The sequence below is a fragment of the Cucurbita moschata genome, unplaced genomic scaffold (assembly GCF_002738365.1).
Source record: "Cucurbita moschata cultivar Rifu unplaced genomic scaffold, Cmos_1.0 Cmo_Scf00023, whole genome shotgun sequence".
In the NCBI taxonomy this organism is placed as follows: Eukaryota; Viridiplantae; Streptophyta; class Magnoliopsida; order Cucurbitales; family Cucurbitaceae; genus Cucurbita; species Cucurbita moschata.
This window is the reverse complement of record NW_019268539.1, coordinates 2,008,222-2,031,817: the sequence shown is the minus strand read 5'-3', so window position 1 is coordinate 2,031,817 and position 23,596 is coordinate 2,008,222. Positions and strand designations below refer to the sequence as shown.

The 23,596-nt window shown below is 32.2% G+C and overlaps 3 protein-coding genes and 2 long non-coding RNA genes across 6 annotated transcripts in view; 2 read left to right on the top strand and 3 right to left on the bottom strand.

Annotated features, from left to right (window-relative positions):
- Positions 1-38: 38 nt before the first annotated feature.
- On the top strand, positions 39-3,522 carry LOC111460054. Of its 2 annotated transcripts, none has more exons than XR_002713365.1 (4): positions 39-414; positions 519-648; positions 1,997-2,049; positions 3,441-3,522. It is a non-coding gene; the product is annotated as an uncharacterized LOC111460054 (long non-coding RNA). The 2 variants fall into 2 exon arrangements; XR_002713366.1 differs by having other exon boundaries at positions 1,799-2,049.
- Positions 3,325-5,405, bottom strand: LOC111460053 (protein DETOXIFICATION 55-like). The gene is made up of 2 exons (XM_023103134.1): positions 5,018-5,405; positions 3,325-4,905 (listed from the first exon to the last, which is right to left on the bottom strand). The coding sequence occupies exons 1-2, from the start codon at positions 5,105-5,107 to the stop codon at positions 3,418-3,420; spliced, it is 1,578 nt and encodes a 525-aa protein (XP_022958902.1). The 5' UTR covers positions 5,108-5,405; the 3' UTR covers positions 3,325-3,417.
- Positions 5,406-12,847: 7,442 nt separating this feature from the next.
- Positions 12,848-13,876, top strand: LOC111459976 (RING-H2 finger protein ATL2-like). The gene has a single exon (XM_023103053.1). The coding sequence runs from the start codon at positions 12,973-12,975 to the stop codon at positions 13,726-13,728; it is 756 nt and encodes a 251-aa protein (XP_022958821.1). The 5' UTR covers positions 12,848-12,972; the 3' UTR covers positions 13,729-13,876.
- Positions 13,877-14,964: 1,088 nt separating this feature from the next.
- The window catches only part of LOC111460413, a 12,004-nt gene continuing 3,372 nt past the window's right edge, over positions 14,965-23,596 (bottom strand). Inside the window, exons 2-4 of the long non-coding RNA XR_002713420.1 lie at positions 20,519-20,530; positions 17,887-17,888; positions 14,965-14,977 (exon numbers count right to left, since the gene is read on the bottom strand). This is a non-coding gene — a long non-coding RNA (uncharacterized LOC111460413). The remainder of the gene's footprint in view (positions 14,978-17,886; positions 17,889-20,518; positions 20,531-23,596) is intronic.
- Positions 15,191-17,025, bottom strand: LOC111460411 (probable pectinesterase/pectinesterase inhibitor 21). Its single transcript, XM_023103664.1, has 2 exons — positions 15,978-17,025; positions 15,191-15,907 (listed from the first exon to the last, which is right to left on the bottom strand). Exons 1-2 carry the CDS (start codon positions 17,023-17,025, stop codon positions 15,216-15,218), a joined length of 1,740 nt encoding a protein of 579 aa, XP_022959432.1. The 3' UTR covers positions 15,191-15,215.

The window sequence follows — 23,596 nt, the reverse complement described above, 5'->3', positions numbered from 1 at the left end:
AAAAAAAAAAAAAAAAAAAAAAAACCCGCCAGGAAATTGAACAGATCCTGCTCGCGAACTTTGATCGTCTCCGAAATCAGAACTGAAGTTTATCTCCTGTGGTTTCAATATTTCCATTGTTTTATTTTATTTTATTTTTCCTTTTTCTTGTCTCGGAAGTCAAAATCACTTGAAGAAGATTCTCCAATTCCACATCAATGCCGAGCGATAATCATAGCTTGTTGAAAACGATTTGGTGTGGTGGACGTCTGTCATATGATGTGAAATTTTCTCACCGATCTTTGATGAACAATGGCGGATTATGTCGGGACGAACAATGGAATTCAGATTTGCTGTTGCCAATGGAGTTGATGAATATGTTAATCGAAATCGAGAAAGTTGGGGAACAATCGTGTTGCTGGTGCTGCAATATCGGTACTCTACGACTAGTCCTGCTTTATTATCCTCATCAGTACTGCCGGTTCATGTCCGCCATGGAAAATACACTAACGAACTTCATGACCTATATCCTCTTGCAGTGTCCCATATCTGGTGGATGTTTCCCGGCATCTCGTCGTCAAGGAGCCAATTCTTCGACAATCGGAGTTGATAAGCGAACAGCATTATAGTTTGCGATTGAGAAACAGCAACTGTGAGATGAGATGACTGGTAAATTATTCCATATTCTCGCTAAAGAAAATTTCTATTAGTTTTTCATTTTTTCTCTGTCAGTAATTTTCTTACTGAGGTCGGAAATTTCACTTTTCTCACGATGCAATTCAGAGTCAGGCAGGCAGTTTTAGTTAAATCTTCATAACATTATGCATGTTTCTTGTGTTTCTTGTGCTTTTTTTTGTTCCTACTGAGGCTGTTATTTCGAATTAGAAAAGCAAATTCGTTCTTATCGTTATGAAGATTCCATATCACTCAGTCGGTTACATGACGGTCGTTTTCAGGTCGTATCAATTACTATATCATCGTCGTTGTGGAAATGGAGTTTGATTGTAATGTAGAATCTTGCATTGGTGTTCCATGTTGTAAAGTATGCACGCCACTACTGTTGCACGCTAGGTGTTTGATGTAACGTCTCTGCATAATTTGGTTACCCCCTGCATAGTTTTTTCCCCTCTTTTTCTTCTTTTCAACATGAAAAGTCTCAACTAATCAACTCTTGGCATAAAATTGAATTATCTCTTGACTGGCTGAGTGGTAATCTGTATTATATACATAGTAGGTTTGAATCTCTATACATAGTTTGAATTACAATAGTCTTATAGCCAAAATTATCACTAAACTGCATCATAAAATTTATTAGTTCTATATGACACCATTAGATAACAATTTTGTTTTTAGTTTTCTGTAGTTTTTAAAACTCAGGCTGGTTTCCTACTAATGTCTTGATTATGATTTTCATATTTCCTAAACCATTTGAATTCTCAGTCAAATTCTAAAAACATGAACAAGTTTTTGAAAACTATTTTTTTAATTTTGGAAACTTGACTTGGTTTTTGAAAACATCGGTAGAAAGTAGATCACAAAACAAAAAAAGTTATAGATGACAGTAGTGTTTTATTTTTTTAAAATCCAAAAAACAAAACTAAATGGTTATCAAACATCTTAACATCTACTTTTTGTTACAACTTAACATCTTTATTTTAACTTCCACCGATCTGCACCCTATGGGGAGGAAAGATTATTTGCACAACTTTTTGAATTCTGTTTGGATACTTAATGCAAAGAGTAATCATGTTTTAGTTCTTAAGTGATGAAGTCATTATTAAATGAATCTGTAGTCAAGCTTGCTTTCTTCGGTTGGCAGAAATGTTGGGCTTATATTCAGTTGACATCGGTTCATTCCCTGGAAATTAGTTGAAGGGTCAGCAATCAGAGGACATAAAAAGGCAGTGATCTTCAACGACATTTCATTAAATTTAGTCTAAAGAGTCTGCAGAAGAAGCATAAAGCCACGCTGTTCTCTAATTGTTTGACATTATTTTGCTGCCTTTCTTGCACACAGGTAAGGAAGCTGGATTCAACTTTTAATGACCTCTTCCCGTTTGAGTTTGACAGGTAAGACAATTAGATTTATACATCATCTTTGCCTCACTAACATGCACAAAGTCCTTAAATTTAGCGAAGCCTTTATTTTATTTTATTTTCTTAATGGAATACCCAACTCCCAAGACAGGAACATTTATCAGAGGTTTTGTATGATTTAGGTGCTGCTTGGGAATAATGATATGAAATTGTTTTGGACTTTCCAAAACAATATTTGGCTGTTTACTACAGTAAACCAGATTGGATTCTAAATCTTCTAAACTTGTTTCCGGTTGAGTTGATTTGAAAGTTCCTGAACTTGAGAAGTTCTTTGAACAAAGAAATGAAGATTGAAAATACGTGTATATCTACAGGATTGATTTACATACTACTTCACGAAACAACTTTTAACGAGTTCATTTAAAAATCAAGGGAATTTAAGAAGAAATGAGTTCAAACCATAGTGACCACCTACCTAAGATAAAATATCTTACGAATTTCTTTGACAACCAAAACCAGTTGAGGTGTGCGTTAGTTAGTCTGGTTAATCACATATATAAAAGATTGTTGTATAGAAAATATCCCAATGGTATTGATGGAATTATATGATTATATTAGAAATTTGTCCTTCCAAGACGTCTAATTTTCGAAGCTTTGAGTGAACTTGATTAGGAAAAACTCTTGGAGTTTGGGCTATGGGTCTGAACAGGCACAAAGTTGGACATTTTTGGTTAGATATCTTGGTTCAGCATTGCTTTATACCTTTAAGAAAGAAGAATCAAGCTAGTGTGATGAGGTATATACCAAATTCCAAGGTATATAATATCACGTCTAACTTTAAAAGTTTTTACCATAAGTTAAAACAAAAAAGGTGTTTTCTCAGAAAAAGAAAAAAAAAAAACCCATAAATTTGGTTACTTCGCGACCATAACTGAAGATCTAGCCTTGGGAAATGACTATAATGTCCTACATTGTATATATATGATGATTTGAAGAATATGAGAGCTGTATAGTTGAAGGTTTGTTTATGGATACATGCATTTGCATGTACGAAATACACTGTGGCATAGCGCACGTTTCATTTGTTGTCTCAATGGTCACACACACACACCGCACAACACATGGCTGGTCTATTACTGTGCTTCCATATGCCTCTGCCATTTTTTTCGTTATATAATTTCCGATCGTTTGAAAGGGAAATTTCATCCATTGATATGGCACCAAATTCTCCACCAAAAAAATCACTATCTCAATATATTACAAACTTATCCCAATTCCAATTTACCTAATAAATCAAACAAAATAATAGGCTTTGAAGAGAAATGAAGGTAATTATAACATATAGTATAGCTTCCAATTAAATCCTAGTTACAGTTGTATCATTCAAAATTAAATCTGAATTTACGTGTCTTGTTTTTGAACAGGCGGTTCTTTGAGAAATTCAGGACCTTCCTCACGTATGGCTGTGTGGCTTGCATGTGCAAAGACGTTATCGGTGTTTTTGCCTACCAAGTCTTCGGCTTTGATCGACTCCAGTTCCCAATCTGTATTGAAGACCACTATTAAGATTGAGACCACACATGCCATCTGAGCTGCCAAAAGCCCATAGCAAAGACCCACAAACCCAAACTTCCAAACAAACGCCGACAAGACGGCCACCGGCGCCCCCACCATGTAAAATGAACAGAAGTTTATTCCTGCTCCGATCCCTGGCCTTGCACTTCCCCTCAGAATCCCGCAGCTTGTTGTTTGTGGGGAATTTGCTAGCTCGCACAGCCCGACTATGGGCAGAACCGCCATTGTCAGCTCTAGAATTTCCTCATCTTTTGTGAAAACTCTCCCCCATGTCCTTCTGCCGATGGTGGTCAGTGAGAGCCCCATCAATGAGCCCACCAAGGCCAATCCTATTGCCACCACCCCTGCCAGTCGGGCCTTTTTGGGCCCGCCGGCGCCGAGCTCGTGGCCGACTCTGGTTGAGACAGCGGCACTGAGAGCCGTTGGTAATGTGTACATTAGCGAAGTTGTTTGGATTACAATGCCTGAAGTCGCGAGTGCAATCCGCGGGTTATAGAGGTACCCAGTGAGAATGGTCATGAACTCATACCACCACCATTCCAAGCAGACTCCTAGACAGCTAGGAATGGCCAACTTGATCAGCATTCCCCAATCCTCCCCCACCGTGGCGGCGCTTACGGCTGTGCTGCTTTTCAGTGGCACAAATAGATTAGCCTCCTTGGAGGAGGAGGCGGAAAGAGTACTGCGAGTGTTGAATGTCAAATAGAGTAAAAGGAAGAAAAGGGTATTGAAATTAGCTATAAAATTGGAGAGAGCAATCCCACGGATTCCAAGATCAAGAGAGAAAGTCAAGAAAATGGCAATGGGGACATGTAAGAGAATAGCCAACAAATTACACCACATGACAAGCCACGTGGTGCCTTTGTTTCTTAGGTAAATACGCAAAGGGTGGAGAAGACTATTCAATACCAAATCAGGGACTGCGAAACGGCAATAAACAGCTGCAATTCTAGTGATTTCTGGGTTCTGGTGGAGGACCAACATTAGAGGCTCCAAATTGAGCCAAAGAAACCCAATGGGGATACTAGCAAAAAGCAAAATGAGAACCGTTCTTTGTAAAGTGAGAAACGCAATGGAGGAATTGTGAGAGCCAAAGGCCTGGCTGCAGAGTGGCTCCATTCCCATGGCTAAGCCTGAGAGAATTGAATAGCCAGTTATGTTTGTGAAGCCGATGGCCAAAGAACCGGCGGCGAGATGGAGAGTGCCAAGCCGGCCCATGCAAATAACAGAGATCATGTTTTTGAGATAGCCCACTAAGCCGATTGCCAAAACAGGGAACCCAATGTCAGCCATTTGCTTCAGCTCGTCCAGCACCTTCAAAACAGACTCCAGAGAAGAGTTAGCAAACAGGTAAGCCATTAATAATATATAGTTCTATTATTTCAGTTATTATTCTCTGAGAAGATTTTTCTTCAAGAATTCGTACCTCTGCCATTGTCGGGTACTTTTGGAACTTCTCTTCTGCAAGCATATTTTTTCCTTCCTTTGCCAACTTGGTTCTTTTCTCTGTGCTCATGAAAGAGGGGGAGGGGGGGATAGAGAGAGAAGGAAGAAAGCAAAGTGAGTGTTGGGCATGCAAGAAAGAAAAGATTTTAATTTATAGAGATGGGAATTGGACCAATTTTGTGGGGGTCTCTTTTATATGCGTCTATGTGACACATTCTTTCATCTCTTTAAGATGCATGAAGGCCCTTCTTTAGTTTTGCTCCCCATTAAAAGTTCTAGGAGGAAAAAAGGAACTCCGTTCATCAAGTTAGTGTGGGGAACAATCGACCTTTTTCGATATTTTCTATTGTCCATTTTGAACCTAAGTTTTTATGTCCATTTTGAACCTAAGTTTTTATGACTCAGATTGACATCAGCTAGTTGTCTTTATAGACAAATGATCATATTGACACTAGATAGTTGTCATTATAGACAAATGATCTCCTCATTCATAGTTAATATAAGACTTCAGTGGCACTCCCAACATTAAAAAGAATAGAGAGCTGAATAGTGTCTTAATTTTAAAATCATGTCGAGAAACTTTTAGTTTGTGTATCTTGTTCGTATGTTGATGAAAGCTCAGATATTATATCGTTTGGATGTTCAAATGGACTCATGAATTAAAGTTTGTATAACTTAGGTCGACAGTGAAGTGTATATTTGGTAGGTAGGTTTATAAATTTAGGTTATAGCTATGCTAATTACTCGTGATAATTTATATGTTAATAAAATATTCCGTAGGCTCTCTTTTTATAGACAAAGTTGGCATTAAGTTCTATATGGGCATGGGGTATTATATGCTTGATTTGTATAAAACATGCATTTCTTGTGTAAACCATGTGATAAAGTTGAAAATAACGTAAAAAAAAATACCCATAATTTTATGGAACTTTGGCACTTTCCAAAATTAAGGGGAACATTTCCACTTCCCTCCTTGTAAAACGATCATGCTTATTTTAAGTTTTAAAATAATGCCTTGATTTCTCTTCACTTCACGTGGGAAAAGTGTTTCTTCATAGTCGAATAGGTTTTTAGTTCCATAATTATCCCATAATTTCTTTAATGTTTCCGATGCTTTTAAATATGATGGTACATGTGACTCTTACGGCATTCAATTCAATCAAATCTTCAAATTTTACTTAGAATCATTTTTTTTACTATTTGATTGCAGTTAATCTTAAGTTTAATTTCAGCACGGTTTTAAATATATTAGAAGTTGAATTAGGAACGTTTGCATCTGGAATAGGACTAAAACAAACATAGGTATTTTCATTTTGTGGGAGAAAGAAAGCATAAAAAGAAAGTGGAGCTTTCTTGTTGGAGTTTGCAAAATTCAAAGAAAAGAACATGTTGTAAATGAGGTGCCTTAAGCTCAATAAATGGGGAAAGCTTATGCAATTTCTTGCCTAAAGTTTGGTTTGTTATTATTATTTTTAGAAGCGCAGCCAAAAGTTTGGTTATACATACTAATCAATAGTCAAATTGAATTTGTCACAACACCACATGTTGTACGTCTTCTTCTTATGAAGGTAGTGCTATATGTACAGCCAATATAAGGTATATTTCAACTACCAAAATTGTGGGGCTCATTGTTTTTCCATTCATGTAGCTTTCCTTACCACGTTTATCTCTTCCACTTTTCTCGAACCAATTTGATGATCATATTTCGATGGTTATTGTTCCTAAGTCGTCAAGAAAATGGACAAATTGATTCAGGTATGTTTGAAGTTATGAGTCCAAATCCATAATAATGGTGAGTTTAAAATATTTGATAGTCATACTATGAGGTCTTACATCGATTGGAGAGAGAAACGAGTGCCACTGAGAATGTAGGGCCCCGAAAAGGGGTGGATTGTGAGGTCTCACATCGATTGGAAAAAGAGGAATGAAATATTGTTTATAAGAGGAATGAAAACGAGTGGCCGCAAGAACGCTAGACTTCAAAGAGGGGTGGATTGTGAGATCTCATGTCGGTTGGAGAGGGGAACGAAACATTATTTATAAAAGTGGACGCATTTTAAAAATCTTGAAGGGAAGAATATTCACTACCGATGACCTTGGGTTGGCAAGGGCTTAGGTGTAGGTAAAAATTTATTATTTTGGCACTGTATATATTTTTTCCATATATTTAAAGCCTAAAGTTGATTTAGAAAGAAAAGATTGTTAATTTTATTTAATTAAATGCCTTCTTATGGATATTGATTGCTTAGGTTTCTCACAATACTAACGTCCTTTCATAGCAATCAAATTCTTGCCTCTTCTTTTCATACCAAATCAAAATGCTCCCACAATTCTTATCTTCCCACCAATTAATCATTCAACTAACTATCCTTCTTCTCCCAAAAAAAACAAACATATAAAAATTAGATTTTGATTAGTTAAAATTTCATATAATTTTATGAACCCGCTTCATATTAATCCAACACACATGTTAAATATAAGTTCGACTTTTGATCTTGAGTTACATGTAAACATAACTGGTGAATCACATATACTTTAACAATATTTTTCGGATCAAAATCTCTTTTAATAGACTAAACTGCAATCAAAATAAGGATCAAGATTATTGATCGCCTTTTTGGGATGTCACACACAGACAAGACCATCCATGTGCTATCGATTTAGGATAAACGAACGTCGATAATTATTACACCCACTTGAGATAATCTTGTCTATGCAAAATTTCATTCCAACCCTTCTTTCTTTACATTAAGATGGGATTTCTATAAGTTAAAAAAAAATTTTAAAAAAATAGTGATGGAACTAAAGAAATAAATAAAATTAAAATTAAAAAAAAAAATGGTTGGTGGAAACGACGCCGTATCCAACTGTCATAATCTTCCTATAGTTATTTATTATTTATTTTAAATTTTCCATTAAAATGGAATTTGTTGTTAAAATGCCATTTCTTTGGTCCCAAAGTCTCAGGCACCGAATGGGAAAACAAAGAAACTCAAACCACCGACACCTTTTCTGCCGTCTCCCCCAATGAGTAACAAAACGACACAGTTTTAATTTCAACAAAATAATTATTTATTTATTTATTTATTTCTAACTTCATTTAAAATTGTTTTATTTCCACTCCTTTTTCTATTAAAATTCTTGTAGGTGGAGAAATAATTTATGATCATCCAGAATTCTCGAGAATCGAGAAATTAAAAATTTTCATTTGAATTAGGGTAAACGTAAAGGTTCGGATGGTACTTGAAATCATTAAAACTGTATATTTAGATATCGAAAGAAATTAATGGATGACGGATAGTTTGAAAATTGGAGGGAGAGAAACGAGATAGTTTGAAAAAACGTCTCATGCTTATGATTCAAACCACGAATTGAAATTCAGATTCGATACTCAATGACTCTGATATTCTCTTGTATTCTCGTTACATGATCACGTTACTTATTTATCTTGAAGTGAGAAGACTCTCCACAATGGTATGATATTGTCCACTTTGAGTACAAGCTCTCATCGCGAGCTTCCCCAAAAGGCCTCTGGATCATTCCCTAAATTAGCCGATGTTGGACTTTAGGAGTCATTTGTTCGATATTTGCTTTGAACTTCTCCAAAATGCCTCATAACAATGGAGTGGACGTTTGGAGCCCTTTGTTCGATATTTGTTTAGGGCATAGCTCTGATACCATGTTAGATGAACACGACTCTCCACAATGGTATGATATTGTCCACTTTGAGCATAAGCTCTCATGCCTTTGCTTTGCGCTTCTCCAAAAGACCTCATACCAATGGAGAGAGTATTCCTTGATTATAAACTCATGATCATTCCCTAAATTAACCGACACGTGGAACTTTCATCATCCAACACTTTTAACATAGGATTACTTCATGCCAAATACGCTTAATTTTAAAGTTTTTATGATTAAGATACTGAAGAAAAAAAAATCATACCGTATATACAATAACCATTTATGATCTCATTCATTTAAAAATGGGGTCAATTTATTGATACACTCGATTTGACATAAATTTATTATATTAAAATTTATCAAATTAGTGGAAGAAAATCTTTAAATAATTTGAAATAAACAAAATTCATGATTATATAATCATATACGTGCAAGTTAAGAACATTCAAAAGTTTATGATATCGAAAATTATTTAAAGCATTCTATTATTATTATTATTATTTATTCTAATAAAAAAATAATTTTTTAATTTATATCGTTCTTTATTAATTAAACAAGCTAAAAATATAGAATACATAGACACGAAAATAAAGTTTTTAATTTTTACAGGTCTTAAAGAACACACGATTTAGAAGTAAAAAACGATAAATTTTATAGATGTTAGGGTTAAATAATTCTTCGTGAATTAGACGCTTTTCTTGAATAATATCATCTTAGGATTAGATTTAATTTTGGATGGTTGACTTCTTTTTCTTATTTTAAATTTTATTATATTTTTATTTTTTATTTTACTTTCGTTTTTTTTAGTTTCAATTTAATTTTCGAAATCTAAAAAATTGGATCATCACATATATAATTATAATTCAAACGTTAGGCAAGAAGTTTATTTGAAATGGGTCCCAAAGTCAAATCACTCGTCCAAATTAATGTTCGTTGAACTATTAACAAAGTTACTTTTATGTCAATTAATTAAAATATAGGAATAATATATTTTTTTTTATATCTTAATTATATTTTTTTTAATTAAAAAAATGTATCTTTTAAATTAGGTCAAAATGCATTTTCAAAATTGAAAAATATATATATATAGAAAAATAATTAAAGTTTTTTTATTGTTTGGAGTGAGAACTTTGAAACGAATATTAATAATAAAAAAAAATTGTATTTAAATAATAGCTAGAAAATAAATAGTTCACTAATATTTGGTTTAATTTAAGTTATTAATTTAAAATTAAGAAAAATAATTATCATAAAAAAAGTGTTTTATAAAACTTAATATTAAATTAATTATAAGAAAATAAATAATAAAATAAAAATAAAAATAAAAAACCGGGTAGGGGGCAGATTAACACGTGAAAAAGGGATGTTTTGAGGGCACAGAAGCACGTGACTGAATTGACGTTAACCTAAATCTAAGCTCTCTTCTTTACTTTTCTTTCCATTAAAGCAATCAAATACAATTATTTATTTAAATATTTATTTTCAAATATTATTTCATTTCCTCCCTCTTCTAATAATTATTCAATTTGAACATAGCTTAGTGCATAAAATATTGATTACAGTTTCAAACATTGATGCTCGATTTGAACATACTTCTGATGTACTAATTATCGTGCCAATAGTAAACGCTAGGTAGCCATACACAGAGCGGATAACTACTGAAAGCATATAAATCGTAAGCCAACCTCAAAATGAGTGAATTTTTTTTATTAAAAAAAACTAAATCACGGTAAGCAAAAGATGCCTTATTTTTTTACGAAACTCAACTTATCAATACTGTCAATCTCGACATATATGGTTCAGCTAGTCTTAGCTAAAAGATCAAAGATTCGAGTACTCGTTCTCGAGTTAAACCAGACAAAGGCTAATTTTGGGGTTGTTGTTTTTTTCTTTTCTTTTGCATCATTTCTAATCAACATCTTGACCAAAAGTACATTTCGGGTTATGGACATGTTTGGAAAAATAATATTTCCACGATAGCTTTGACCTAAAATTTTAAAACCGTCCTTTTTTTTTTATCCATTTCTAACATATTTTCTTTCACGTGTATAAATAATTAAAAATTGTTGTCTATAAATCATACTTTTATGTTCTAAAATGAAGCGTAACGAAATTGGCATGTGGGGTTTATTCTATATTAAAAATTTATATTTTATTAAAGCATATAATAAATAAATAATAAATATCAGCCCAGTTTTTAAACTAGTGATGCCAATGGTTAAAGCCCAGTAATTTTGGGCTTCTGGCCTTCCAAGCGGCCCAAGTTTTTACCCTAAGATTTTAAACTTTTTATAATATTTTAATTCATAAATAATAAATAAATGTAAAATTCCATTGACTTTCTATATTTTTATCAACATTTTCACATGTATTTTTTACTCTAAGTTTCTTTATATTGTAAAATTTTGATAAAATATAAAATAAAATAAAAAGTGATTATAATGTAATGGCTAAATTAATAAAAATATCATCGTCTAAAAAATATTCAATAATATCTTTTAACTTTTAAAAATCTCAAAAATACCCTTAAACATTTAATAGTGTTTAAAAAAAACCCACAAAATTTTAAAGGTAGAATTAGTATCCTTTATATTTATAAAAATAAAAATAAAATAAAATAAGTTATTACTGTCAATATATGGACAAAAACCGTTTGTCAAACACCTTATAGATTATCTCCAAATTTTTTAATGTTAGAGTTCGTAAGTATTTTTGAAACGTGGTACCAAGGGTAAATGTATATCATTAATTTAAAAAAAAAATTAAAGTATTTTTTAATATTTTAAAAAAATTAAATATATTAACTAATACTATTTTTAAATATTTTTTTAAAACTAAAAGAGTATTTTTAAGACCGTTAACCGTAATTAATTTTCATCCCAAATAAATGATAAAAATATTTTTGAATTTTTAAAAAGTGTAAAAATATTATTGTAATTTTTGGTAATTTATTTTTAATTAAAATATAGTTAAATAATATTTTTATTAATTCATCCTAAACAAAATAATAAACATTTTAGTTTATTAGTAAAATGAAAAGTGTTTATTTATTAATTATTTATTGGGAGTCGTCGATTCTATAGCGATAGATCGTTAAGTCAAGGAAATTATTTATTTATTTTTTTTATTGTTTTTTAAAATTTAAATTGTTTCAAGCGTAAATGGAACGGCCGTATTATTGGAAAAAATAAAATCGAAAATTGACAAACCAAATGGGCCCAGAAAATTACACCCAGTGGCCCAAATAGTTGGGCCCACGGAAGGACGTTTCAACCATCTTAGTTAGGCAGCTTCCTATTACTTTTCAATCCATTTTAACCACACTTCACTTTAGTATTTATTTATTTTTTATTATTATTTTTAATTCATCCATTTCCGAGTGCACCGTCTAACCATCGACTATTAAAATAACAATCCATATCTTATTTACCGAACAATACTCGAATTATCATTTCACTTTTATTTAAAAAACACAAACACGAAAAATGTCATAATAGGTTCGAGATTTTTTTTTTTTTAAATTGTATTAATAAGCCATGCAATTATCAATTCGAGTATAGTTTAATGGTTTAATACCGACTGAAAGGTACAAACTTCAAAGACATTATTATTATTATCGGGTTTTACAATAGGTACATTTTCTGTATCTTAGTCCATCTAACTTATTTAATTAATTGTTAAAAAAATATTTTCATGATTATTTATATTTTCAGTAACAACAATAAAAATGATTAGAGATGTCCCGGGGCGTGGTGAAGAGCGAAAATTTTCATTTATTTTATAGTTCATTATTATTTTAAACGATCTTACCAAGAGCGACAATAAAATTTATCCTATAATTTTTTTAAAATAAGTAGAAAATAAATATAAATGAATAAAAATATTAATAATACCCTTAAATTTAAAATAAATAAATAAACATATATATTTTTTATTAAGTTAGCCACTATTTATTATTTTTTTAATTGAGTCAATGTAATTTGTTTTGCCTAGACCACTACTGCCAAATCCATTTCATAACAAATCCAAATAATTAATTTTTAATTTTAAAAAATATTAAATAATAATTTAGCAGCCGTTTAAATCTTGTTCTTGTTGACCTACAGAACTTCATAGAAACCCTCACGAAGCTTCCTTCCCATTTTCCTTTAAATTTATTATTCCTTTCTTTCTCTCTTCCATTATCAAATTAGTTACCTTCGCTGCTCTTTTCTCTCTCAATCTCTCCCGGACACACTAAAACGCCGCCGTTTCATGGCCGCCGAGGACGACGATGACGGCGGCGGACTCTTCTCTCCGTCGTCCTTCAAAAGCTACGCTCTCAGCGGCAAAATTATGCTCGGCGCAGTCATTGTGTTGTTATTTGTCGTTATCCTCATGATTTGTCTTCATCTCTATGTTCGATTGTATCTCCTGTCCTCCAGCCGCCGACAATCCCGTAGCCACCGTCGCCGTCGCCGCCGTGTGCAATTTGAATTCACAACGGAGCCTCGAATTGCCGCCGCTTCATCGCGTGGTTTGCCGCAGTCGATTCTCAAATCCCTACCCGTTTTCGTTCACTCGATGAAACCCGACCCGGATCCGGTTTATTGTGCGGTTTGTTTATCGGAGTTTGAAGAGAACGAAATCGGGCGGACTATTCCCAAATGTAACCATAGCTTTCACGTGGGGTGTATTGATATGTGGTTTTACTCGCACGTGACCTGCCCGCTTTGTAGATCCGAGGTCAAACCCGAACCTGGATCCGAATCCGGCCCATCTAATGACCCGGTGGAGCTAGTTCTTGATGTTTGCGAACCGGGTTCGAGATCTAGCGAGGATGAACCGGTTCGTGAGTGTCTGGTTGAGATGGCGGCATCGGTGGAGCTGGTGGATGACGAGTCGAGGCCAGCAGCCGACATGTCGGAGACAACGACGAGTTTTGTGAAATCGTTGTCTTTGAAAAGGATTCTAAGTAGAGATGCAACGAAACGGGATCTGGAGAAGGAGGAATCGGCGGCCGTTCGTTGAGAAAGATAACGGTTCCATGTGGAACGGAACGGGATGGGAGTTGTAAATATCTGTTTGGTTTTTAGATGTAAACTAAGATACGAACAAGTACTTTTCAATTTTTGTGATATTTTCTCCTTATTTCTATTTAGTCTCTACAATTTTAAAATTTATATTTCTATCCTTAAAATTAAAGAAATTAAAAAAAATATGAAGTACCCTTGAAATTACATTAATACCCTTATAATTTGTATATGATTTGTATATGGATAAACATCACTATTTATACTCCATTGTCTTCTATTTAGAATATGTAAGGGCATTTTCGTAATTTTGATCATTTTTTACCTGGGTTGGTCTATTGTAATTATCAATTTCTTTATAATTATTTTATACGAAAAAAAAGAAAGCCAAATAAAATTTATATTTTTATCCTTAAAATTAAAGAATTTAAAAAATATGAAATGCCCCTAAAATTACATTAATACCCTTATAATTTGTATATGGATAAAAATCACTACACTCCATAGTCTTCTATTTAGAATATGTAAGGGCATTTTCATAATTTTAATAATTTTTTTATGACATCGGTTGGTATATTGTAATTATCAATTTCTTTATAATTATTTTATGCGAAAAAAAAAGAAAAAGAAAGCCAGAATAAAATTTATATTTTTATCCTTAAAATTAAAGAAATTATAAAATATGAAATACCCCTAAAAATTACATTAATACCCTTGTAATTTGTATATGGATAAACATCACTATCTACCCTCCATCGTCTTCTATTTTAATATGTAAGGGCATTTTCGTAATTTTAATCATTTTTTATGACATCGGTTGGTATATTGTAATTATCAATTTCTTTATAATTATTTTATATGAGAAAAAAAAAGCAGAATAAAATTTATATTTTTATCCTTAAAATTAAAGAAATTAAAAAATATGAAACGCCCCTAAAATTACATTAATACCCTTATTATAATTGGTACATGAATAAAAATCATTATCTACACTCCCTTGTCTTCTTTTTAGAATATGTAAGGACATTCTTCTATTTAGAATATGTAAGGACATTTTCGTAATTTTAATCATTTTTGACACCGGTTGGTATATTGTAATTATACATTTCTTTATAATTATTTTATACGAACAAAAAAAATCCAAATAAAATTTATATTTTTATCCTTAAAATTAAAGCATTAAAAAAATATGAAATGCCCCTAAAATTACATTAATACCCTTATAATTTGTATATGGATAAAAATCACTACTACACTCCATCGTCTTCTATTTAGAATATGTAAGGCCATTTTCGTACTTTTAATCATTTTTTATGACATCGTTGGTAATTATCAATTTCTTTATAATTATTTTATATGAAAAAAGAAAAAAGAAAAAGAAAAAAAAAGCCAGAAAAAAAAAATTAAAATTTTATTTATTTATTCCATTGGATTTGCAGTGTTCGATGCCGAAGTGGTGAAAATAAGGCGTCTCCTTAATTCCATTTACATCATTCCAGAAGAGTAGGGGACCCCTCTGACTGGAATCCAAGCATCGCCGTCAATAAATCGTCTGGCAGTGTAAGCTGCGGCGTGCTGCGGCGTAATATGTCTAATTCCTCGCCACTTTACTCTATGGCTCTGATCAGCCCCTGGCCCTCTGTTCTGTACCTCGGCGTAGAACAACGTATTGAGTGCAAAATCGCCCATCCACGGCAACCATCCTTCCGGCTGGATCAAGTCGTCGATTTGAGACCCCATTATAATGGTTCGTGAATATTGCTTCCATGGCCGCCCCAAATACGCCTTGTTCACTTTCTTGAACGGCAAGTAAGACGGGTCACCCATGAAGTGGCAGCCTTGGAAGATCAATGCCGTCGGTTCACGACGATTGAGCCGCCCATGAGCTGTGACAATGCATTGTTGATTATCCAATGGCTTACGAACCACTAGCTTGCAGTTTTGGAAGATAGCTGCAGAGTTGCCAAACACGAAATCAATGGTGCCACTGATTATGCAGTCTCGATAGAACTGACGGTTAGCATGGGCGTAGAGAGTGTCTTGGTACCCATCTATTTGACAATTGTAAATGATGGCTCGATCCGATTGGACACGTAGGGCTACAGCTTGGTGCTTTGTCGGTCCAGCAGTGTTCACGAACCCCATGTCTCGAACGAAGAAATTAGCTCCAATAGCAGCTGGAATAGTCGTTAAATCATCAATCAATCCACGATAATGATAATAATAAATAAATTCATCGATACTTACCGAATGTAGCTGTCTTGAAAGTTTGAATGCCATCGACAAAATTTAAATTACCGGTAACGACAGATTTGGTCGGTCCGTCGCCATACATGGTCAAATGAGTCATATGCTTAGGAATAACAACAATTTCCTTATAAATCCCGGCTTTGACATAAATCACAAACGTTTTATTACTCTTCATCGGGACATGAACCAAAGCTTCATTTATTGTCTTGTACTTTCCGCTCCCATCTTGAGCCACCACCAGGTCGGGCTTAATCGCCCCCGTCCCCACTTGCATTAGCCGCCGCTTTCCGTCGCTAACCCACAAGGGAATGTCAGTGTCCAAAAGTCGCCGCCCAGTCGCTGCCGGCGCGTCAAGTGTACCCAAAATTTTGGACAATTCACTGACAATACCAAGGCCGTTAGTGGTCATTTCTTGAGCGGACTTCAAAAATTCTTTCATTCTCTCTCCGGAATCGCCGGTAGTGTTTTCAAATCCGTCAAGACAAGTTTGTTCATAAGTGAGAGCTGCACTAAGCCAAATCTTTAAATCGTTAACAAACTCCTCAAATTTCGACACGTGGAAGGTGCCGATTCGATGGTAAGAATCGTGGAGATCGTCGATGGCGTATTCCAATAACTCGCGGCAATTTTGAAGAGCTTGGTTGGCTCTTGGGTCTTGAGCTAATTCTTGAAGCGTAGTGGAATTTCTAATCGCCGCGTTAAGTTTTTCCACGGCGATTTTGAACCCGGCTTTGACAAGCTCTTTCGGGTCGGTTGTGTTGCCGGCTTCCACCATTAAACTCTCTTCGCAAGTTTCTTTGTAATCCGTTGGTTGACAAATGGTTTTGATTGCTTTAGTTGATGACGAAATCTTCTCGGCGTCGTCACCGTGATCATGAGCGTCGCCGCCTCCGCCTCCACCGCCGTCGTCGAGATCCTCTTGAGGAGCGTTGTTGACGCCGACGGTGACGGCAACCACCATAGCGACGAGGATTAAAGAAGAAACGCTAATGACGGCGATTTTCTTCTTCTTTTTGTCGCTTTCGGCATCAAATCCGTTGGACATTTTTGAAAAATAATAATTTTAATTTTTAATTATTTATTCTTTTATTTTTGGGGGTTTTTTTTTTTTTTGTTTTCTTTCAGAGCGTTCGGGGCCTTTAAGGTAGAGATACGATTGATTGCCCCTTTGGCTCTGGCATGGAAGGAAAGGAAAGGGAGGTAAAAATAGAAGGTAAATTTGAGTGGCAGTTATTTCCTTTAATTGATTGACGGTCTACGAATTTTTTCTTTTTTTTACCGTTTCTATCGCAGTTAAAATTGGCCAATGACCAGTGGAATTTTGAATTAGCTTTTGGTTTTGGTTGTGGTTTGTTTCCTAATTAAATCCATTTTTAAAAAATAAAAAAACTCTTTTTTTTATTTAATTAATTAAGGAGAGAAAAAAAAAAAGACTTATTGTAAAAATATTTTAATACCGAGAGGTATTCATGCTGGAATGTTTCATTTCTTATGAAAACTTCTCTACCTATTTTAAAACCATGAAGGAAAATTCAAAGAAAATAATATCTAGATTTGATTTGTTATAAAATGGTATCAAAATCAACTTTGGGCAGTGTGTCGGGGAGAATCCTAGCCCACAAAGACGGTGGATTGGAGCTCTCACAGTGGTTAGATAGAGGAACGAAACATTTTTAATAAGTGTGTGAAAACTTCTCCCTAACATACATGTTTTAAAACCGTGAAGCTAACGACGATATGTAACGAACTAAAGCGGACAATATCTGATGATGGAGATATGAGATAGTTACTAACAAATATGTTCATAAATTTGGAAGATTTTCATTTTTACGCTTAAAATTTGAAATTATTATAAAAAAAATTCATTAAAATAAAGAAAGATAATTGACACGGACGGAACAATTACAACTGTATAAAAGATTAAGATCAATGTTACTATTCGTCATATCAATTGCTATGGTTAAAATTATTTAGGTAATTAATGTTTACGTCTTGGTAAATTTTCATAAATAGTGTTGTAAATCACGTTACGTTTATATTTTGATTCATACAAATGAGAGTTTTCATGAGTAAATTTATTTGGGAGAGCGAAGACAGTTCTTCGTGCATGAGACGGCTGCTCGACAAGCTGTTTGCAACATACTTCGTAACCGTGATATCTTATCTCAGTGAAAAACTCTAGAGGTAATTTTGGAAGATAAAAAAGTTAAAAATATCCAAATTTATATAATTTAATATTTTTTAATATTGCTACTCCACGTCAGATTGAAAATGGGCCTGGAGATGCATTTTGGGCTGATGCAGTATTTTGAGTTCTCGTTCGGCCCAATTCAGTTGGATCTCTAAAGAAGATTTACGGCCCATTTGATAACCAAAACTGTTTAGTAGAACAATTTTTAACTAATAAAATAAAAGTTTTAATTTTTAAAAAATTAACTTTGATTAAGGCATAATTAACCATTGATAATTTTTTTTATAAAAATAAAATGTTAATTTATAAAAATATATTTATTTTCATAAATAATCTAAAAATAATTACAAAATTAAATAATAATAAAATAAATATGCTATATAATAATCTTTAAAAAATCCATATTATCCTCGACAAATATAATAAGAATTTTTTAAACATTCGATATTATTGATCGATTAAAATCGTACAAGTGCTTAATTAATAATTAACACGATTCTGAGTTTGATTAATGATTGAGTAACGTAAATGGAACGTAAGGGAGAATGAAAATATAATAATGGTCGAAAAGAATAAATTCAAATATTTGTATTAAAATATAGAATATAATTTAGATTTAAAGTGAATTCAAAAGTGGAAGTACCAACTTTAGGTGGAATTTGATTCCCTTAAACACCGACTTTTCAAGGCATGTTGCCTCCCTTTACCACAGGTGTCTGGTAATTGGAGCATGTCCATTTATTATTATTATTATTATTATTATTATTTTCGAGAATCTTTTCGTAAAGAATTTAATTCCAAAATCGGTAATAGAGATTTGAATTTACGATCGAATTTCGATCGGGTACCTTGATTGTCCTCTGATCGAGTAAATTGTAAGATAGAATCTTATACCAATATCGTGTTTTGTCCAGCACGCTCTGATGTTTAAGCTAGTATCGAGATGAAATAGTATCAATTTGAGCATGATAAAACTACGTACCTTTCTAGGTCGAGGTGGTCTTCTATTTATATTAGTCCCATCTGATATTCTGAGATATGTATAAAGGCTAAGTCGTGTCAATGTTTGGTGACCTAACAGTCTGCTCAAACTTTTATTACTCCATTTTAGTGATGTGTTTTGTCATCGACTCCATTTTCATAGTCTCTGAATACTTTGCTTTCCCTTTTCTGGATGTGTAAGCTCGATCGGTTTAGTTGGCTTCGACTTACGAAACGTTGTTGTCAACTTCTATGTTGCGTTAGAGTTGTTATATAGAATATAAAATTTAAATCTTATTTCAGTCTTCCAAAGTTTGTATATATTTATTACGCTTGCAGGTAACAATTTTTTAGCGTGAATCTCGAAACGGGCCGTGAATCTACAGTCATGTCGAAGACAAGAAATCATTTAATTCTCAACACAAAACCTTAATTATGAACGTAAATGTGAACCGTAGATCCTTGTTTTAGTTCATGTATAAAATTAAATATGTCAATAATATTTTAAAATAAAATAAATGGTAACACAATTATATATATATATATATATAATTATAAATAATACTAAGTATCTTAGTTTTTTTAATTTATTTTAATGAAAATGATATTACGGGCATAATTGAAGTCTACATTAATTTTTTTAATATTTTTATATAATATAATAGATGATACTAAAGGATGACACGTCACCCGCATGGCTTTCTTGAATTTTAAGAACTAATATGATAATAATGTCTTAAAAATAACAATAATTTTCATGATATTAGCTATATAATTATATATAGTATTTAAAAAAAAAAACCCTACAAAATTACCATTTTACCCTTTTTCTTATTAGTGTTGCAATATTATCCATTTATCTCAAACGTATGCCAAAAATTTTAAAATTATAATATTTTTTTTACCTTTTTTCTTAAAATTTTTTATATAACAATAAATTATTTTAAAAAAAAAATAAAATAGAAAATCTCTTTCACCATAATGCTGTTTTTTAATGTGTTTCTTCAAAAACATGTTTAAAAAAATTATATTAAAATAAATTAATTTAATCAGAATAAAGGAAATTCTAAACTTTGGAATTAAATTTAATTTAATCAGAAATTATTTTTTATTTATTTAAAAAAAAATCAGTTTATGGAACTGCTTTGGTAGGTATATTCGGATAGAATGTTGCCTAATATCCCTTGGATAAATACGAATAAAGCTACCTTTTCTTTCTAAAATTACAATCAAGCCCTCCCCATGAATGTATTTACATTTATACCCTTTGCCCTAATTGTTAGTTTGTGCTCTTAAAAATATTAATAAAAAATGTGACACCCGAGTAAATAAGGGTATATGAATTAACCGAGACCGTGTCTAGGACGATTGAAAAAGTCTTAAAAGAATTGAAAGTCATTATCTATACCAACAATGTGCACTTTCATTTTCGGTGTCTCAATCAGATGAACTTCAGGGTTAAACGTGCTTTTACCTCTTGTTTGGACCGTGGAGATAGTTTTTACTCTTAAGAAACGAGGAGTGGGTAACGTGATTATGTTATAGAGGAATGCCGAGGCCATCAGGTATCGAATTCGGATTCCAAATCCTAGACAAGGAGTGTTGCCAAAAAAGATTCATCAATTTAGTAATGCTGAGTTATTCTCATATTGGTATTTTAATATTAATTTAATTAGGATGAAAAGAGTCAGAGGAGTGAATGAAATTTTAGATATATTAAAATATTTAAAATATATGTGACGTAATTTTTAAATAAATAATAAATAGTAAAAATTGAATAATATATACAAGGACTAAATTGAAATTTTAAAAAATTAAATCTAATTGAAATGAGAAAAATATTTTATCGTTTCGTCAGCATTATGACGTCATAAACCGGACTCATCCGAACCCAATTTGAAAAGAATATTGGCCGACCCAGCCTTCTCCACCGCCCGGGAGACCAATTCAACGGTCATAAAAGCATTCCGTTTAGAGAGTGGATTTTAAATTTGTTTTAAAAATAATAATTAAAAAATTATATTAATTTTAAAGCAGAAATACTCATATATATTCTAACATAAATATAATTTGAAATTAATCGAAGGTAAATAAATAATTTTTTATTACCCTAAGCTATACTGTTAAAAGTATTATTTAAAAAAATTACTTTGATAAAAATATGTTTAATCCATTTGTTTATTGTAAGGTTCCAAAACTATAATCTATTGAAAAGATAAATCAAAATATACTTAATCATATACTAAAATAATTACCTCAAAATATTCCTAATTCCTTACGCTGCATTAAAATCCATTATTTTATTTTATAGCGCATCAAAATCTATTATTTTACTCGATATTGAATCCAATACTTTCGGAAAAAAATCTAAATAAATATAAATTAATTGAAAAAGAAATATGGTTCGAAGTGTGCTCAGAACTCCTCACGAAGTATCACTCCAAATTGATAGTATCTCGACGTTTTTCGTGATTGGTGGGACTTAGCTTCGAATTTGGATTATGCCTTAGCAATCATGGAAAAGCCCTCGAGAAGATTATTTTTTAGCAAATAACTCAAAAACCGAAAAAAAAAAAATTAAGGCCCACGAGAATAAAATCCACTGTGTGAAAGTTATTGCAATCATACAAAATTCTATCTCCGATTCCTTTTTTTTTTTTAATTCTCGCCCTCTTTTCTCGTCTCAAACTAGAGAATTTAACTGGAGTTTAGTACACTCAAGGTTCAAGTGTTCGGGATGATTCAATCATGACCATATAAATTCCATTTATAATGTTTGAAGCTCTTCGCTTTATTTAATCTCTTATTGAGATGATTACCTCTTCTAAAATATCTTAAGCTTTCAAAAGTTTTAATAATACCTTCAAAACTTTAATATATATATATATATTCTTGAATTAAAAAAAAAATTTATTATAGACAGATAAAAGTATTTTTTAATTTAAAAAAATTTGAACCTATTAATGATTTTTTTTTTATAGTTTTAAGGGTATTTTTAAAATAAAGTAGGATGTTTTCATCGGGAGCTGATTTTAAATTATTATTTTTAAAGTATGAAGGTATTATTGAAACTATTTTTATTAATTTAATAAAAAAAATTAAATTCATTATTTTGAATTAAAAAAAGAAATTATTATTTTATTTTCTAACAAACTTATTCCATCTGTGGGGCCCACAAAGTCCCCATAATTAAGCTTTGTTCCACAGCTATAAAATGGGCCAAACCCAAAGAAGATTTACAAACCAAACAAAAGGAGTCTTTGAAAGAGAGAAAAATTATGGCTCGTCGTGGTGACCTGGCAAAGATTGGAAGAGAAGGATTTGACCTAATTGACGAATACTTCGGTCGAGCACCGGCGACGAGAAGGGCGGCGGTGAGGCCGGCTCTGCCGCAAGCGCCGTGTAAGCCGGAGCAACCTCCGAGGAAGAAGAGAGAAAAGATGCCTGTAGCGGTGAACTGCAATCAGGTAGCCAAAGCCCGCGGCGGAATTGTGATAACCACTTGGCGTGCGGCAAAATGAGTACAGCTTTGTGTCTCTAGAAACTAGTGCTCACTCCTGTAAGTCCAAATATATAAATATGTATAAATATGGGGACCTATCAGCAATATGAATATATGTATATCCGGGACTTAACTGCAATCGAAATATATGTGAAGTCGTTGCTCGTTTGCTTCTTGTTGGTCCTCGTGTACTCTTAAAGTTTGTAAAAATAGACTCGAATCTATACATCATCGGCTATACTGTTATCTCGATCATACATCGTAATTTGAATTAGTATAAAATTTTAAAAATAATTTAAATTAAATAGCAAATTTGTAAATTAACTAGTCATATTAATCATTTAATTCATTAATTTATTATCGTTGAAATTTTACAAAATTACCATTTTGCCCTTTCCGTATTATCGTTGGTATAAATATCATTAATTTATCTCAGATGACTTCCGATATTTTAAAACTATAATCTTTTTTATTTATTTTTATTTTTTCTTAAAAGTGTTTATATAACCATAATTTGTTTTTTTTAATTAAAACAGAAAATCATAATTTATATAACTATTTTTTTTTACTTTCTAATTATAATGTAAAATCTTTTTGCTTTTCCTTGGAAAGTGCTTCTAAAAAATATTAAACAAAGGATTATGTTAAAATAAATTAAATTATGCTTAAAAAGTTACCCCAAGAACATTCCCTTTCATATTGCGTGCCAATTGTTTTTATTTCTAATAAAATATAATTTTAATCTTTCCATTTTTTTTTTTCCTAAAAAAATAGAAAATAATTTGTGACAATGGAGATTAAAAATTGTTTATTTTTTTTATTAGTATTTATGTGCTTAAATATATTTGAAAATTTTTCAAAATTATAATTTGTTTAGATGGTTAAAAATAACTCTCAACTAGTTAAAATATATATTATCGATAAAAAAAAAAAAAAAAAAAA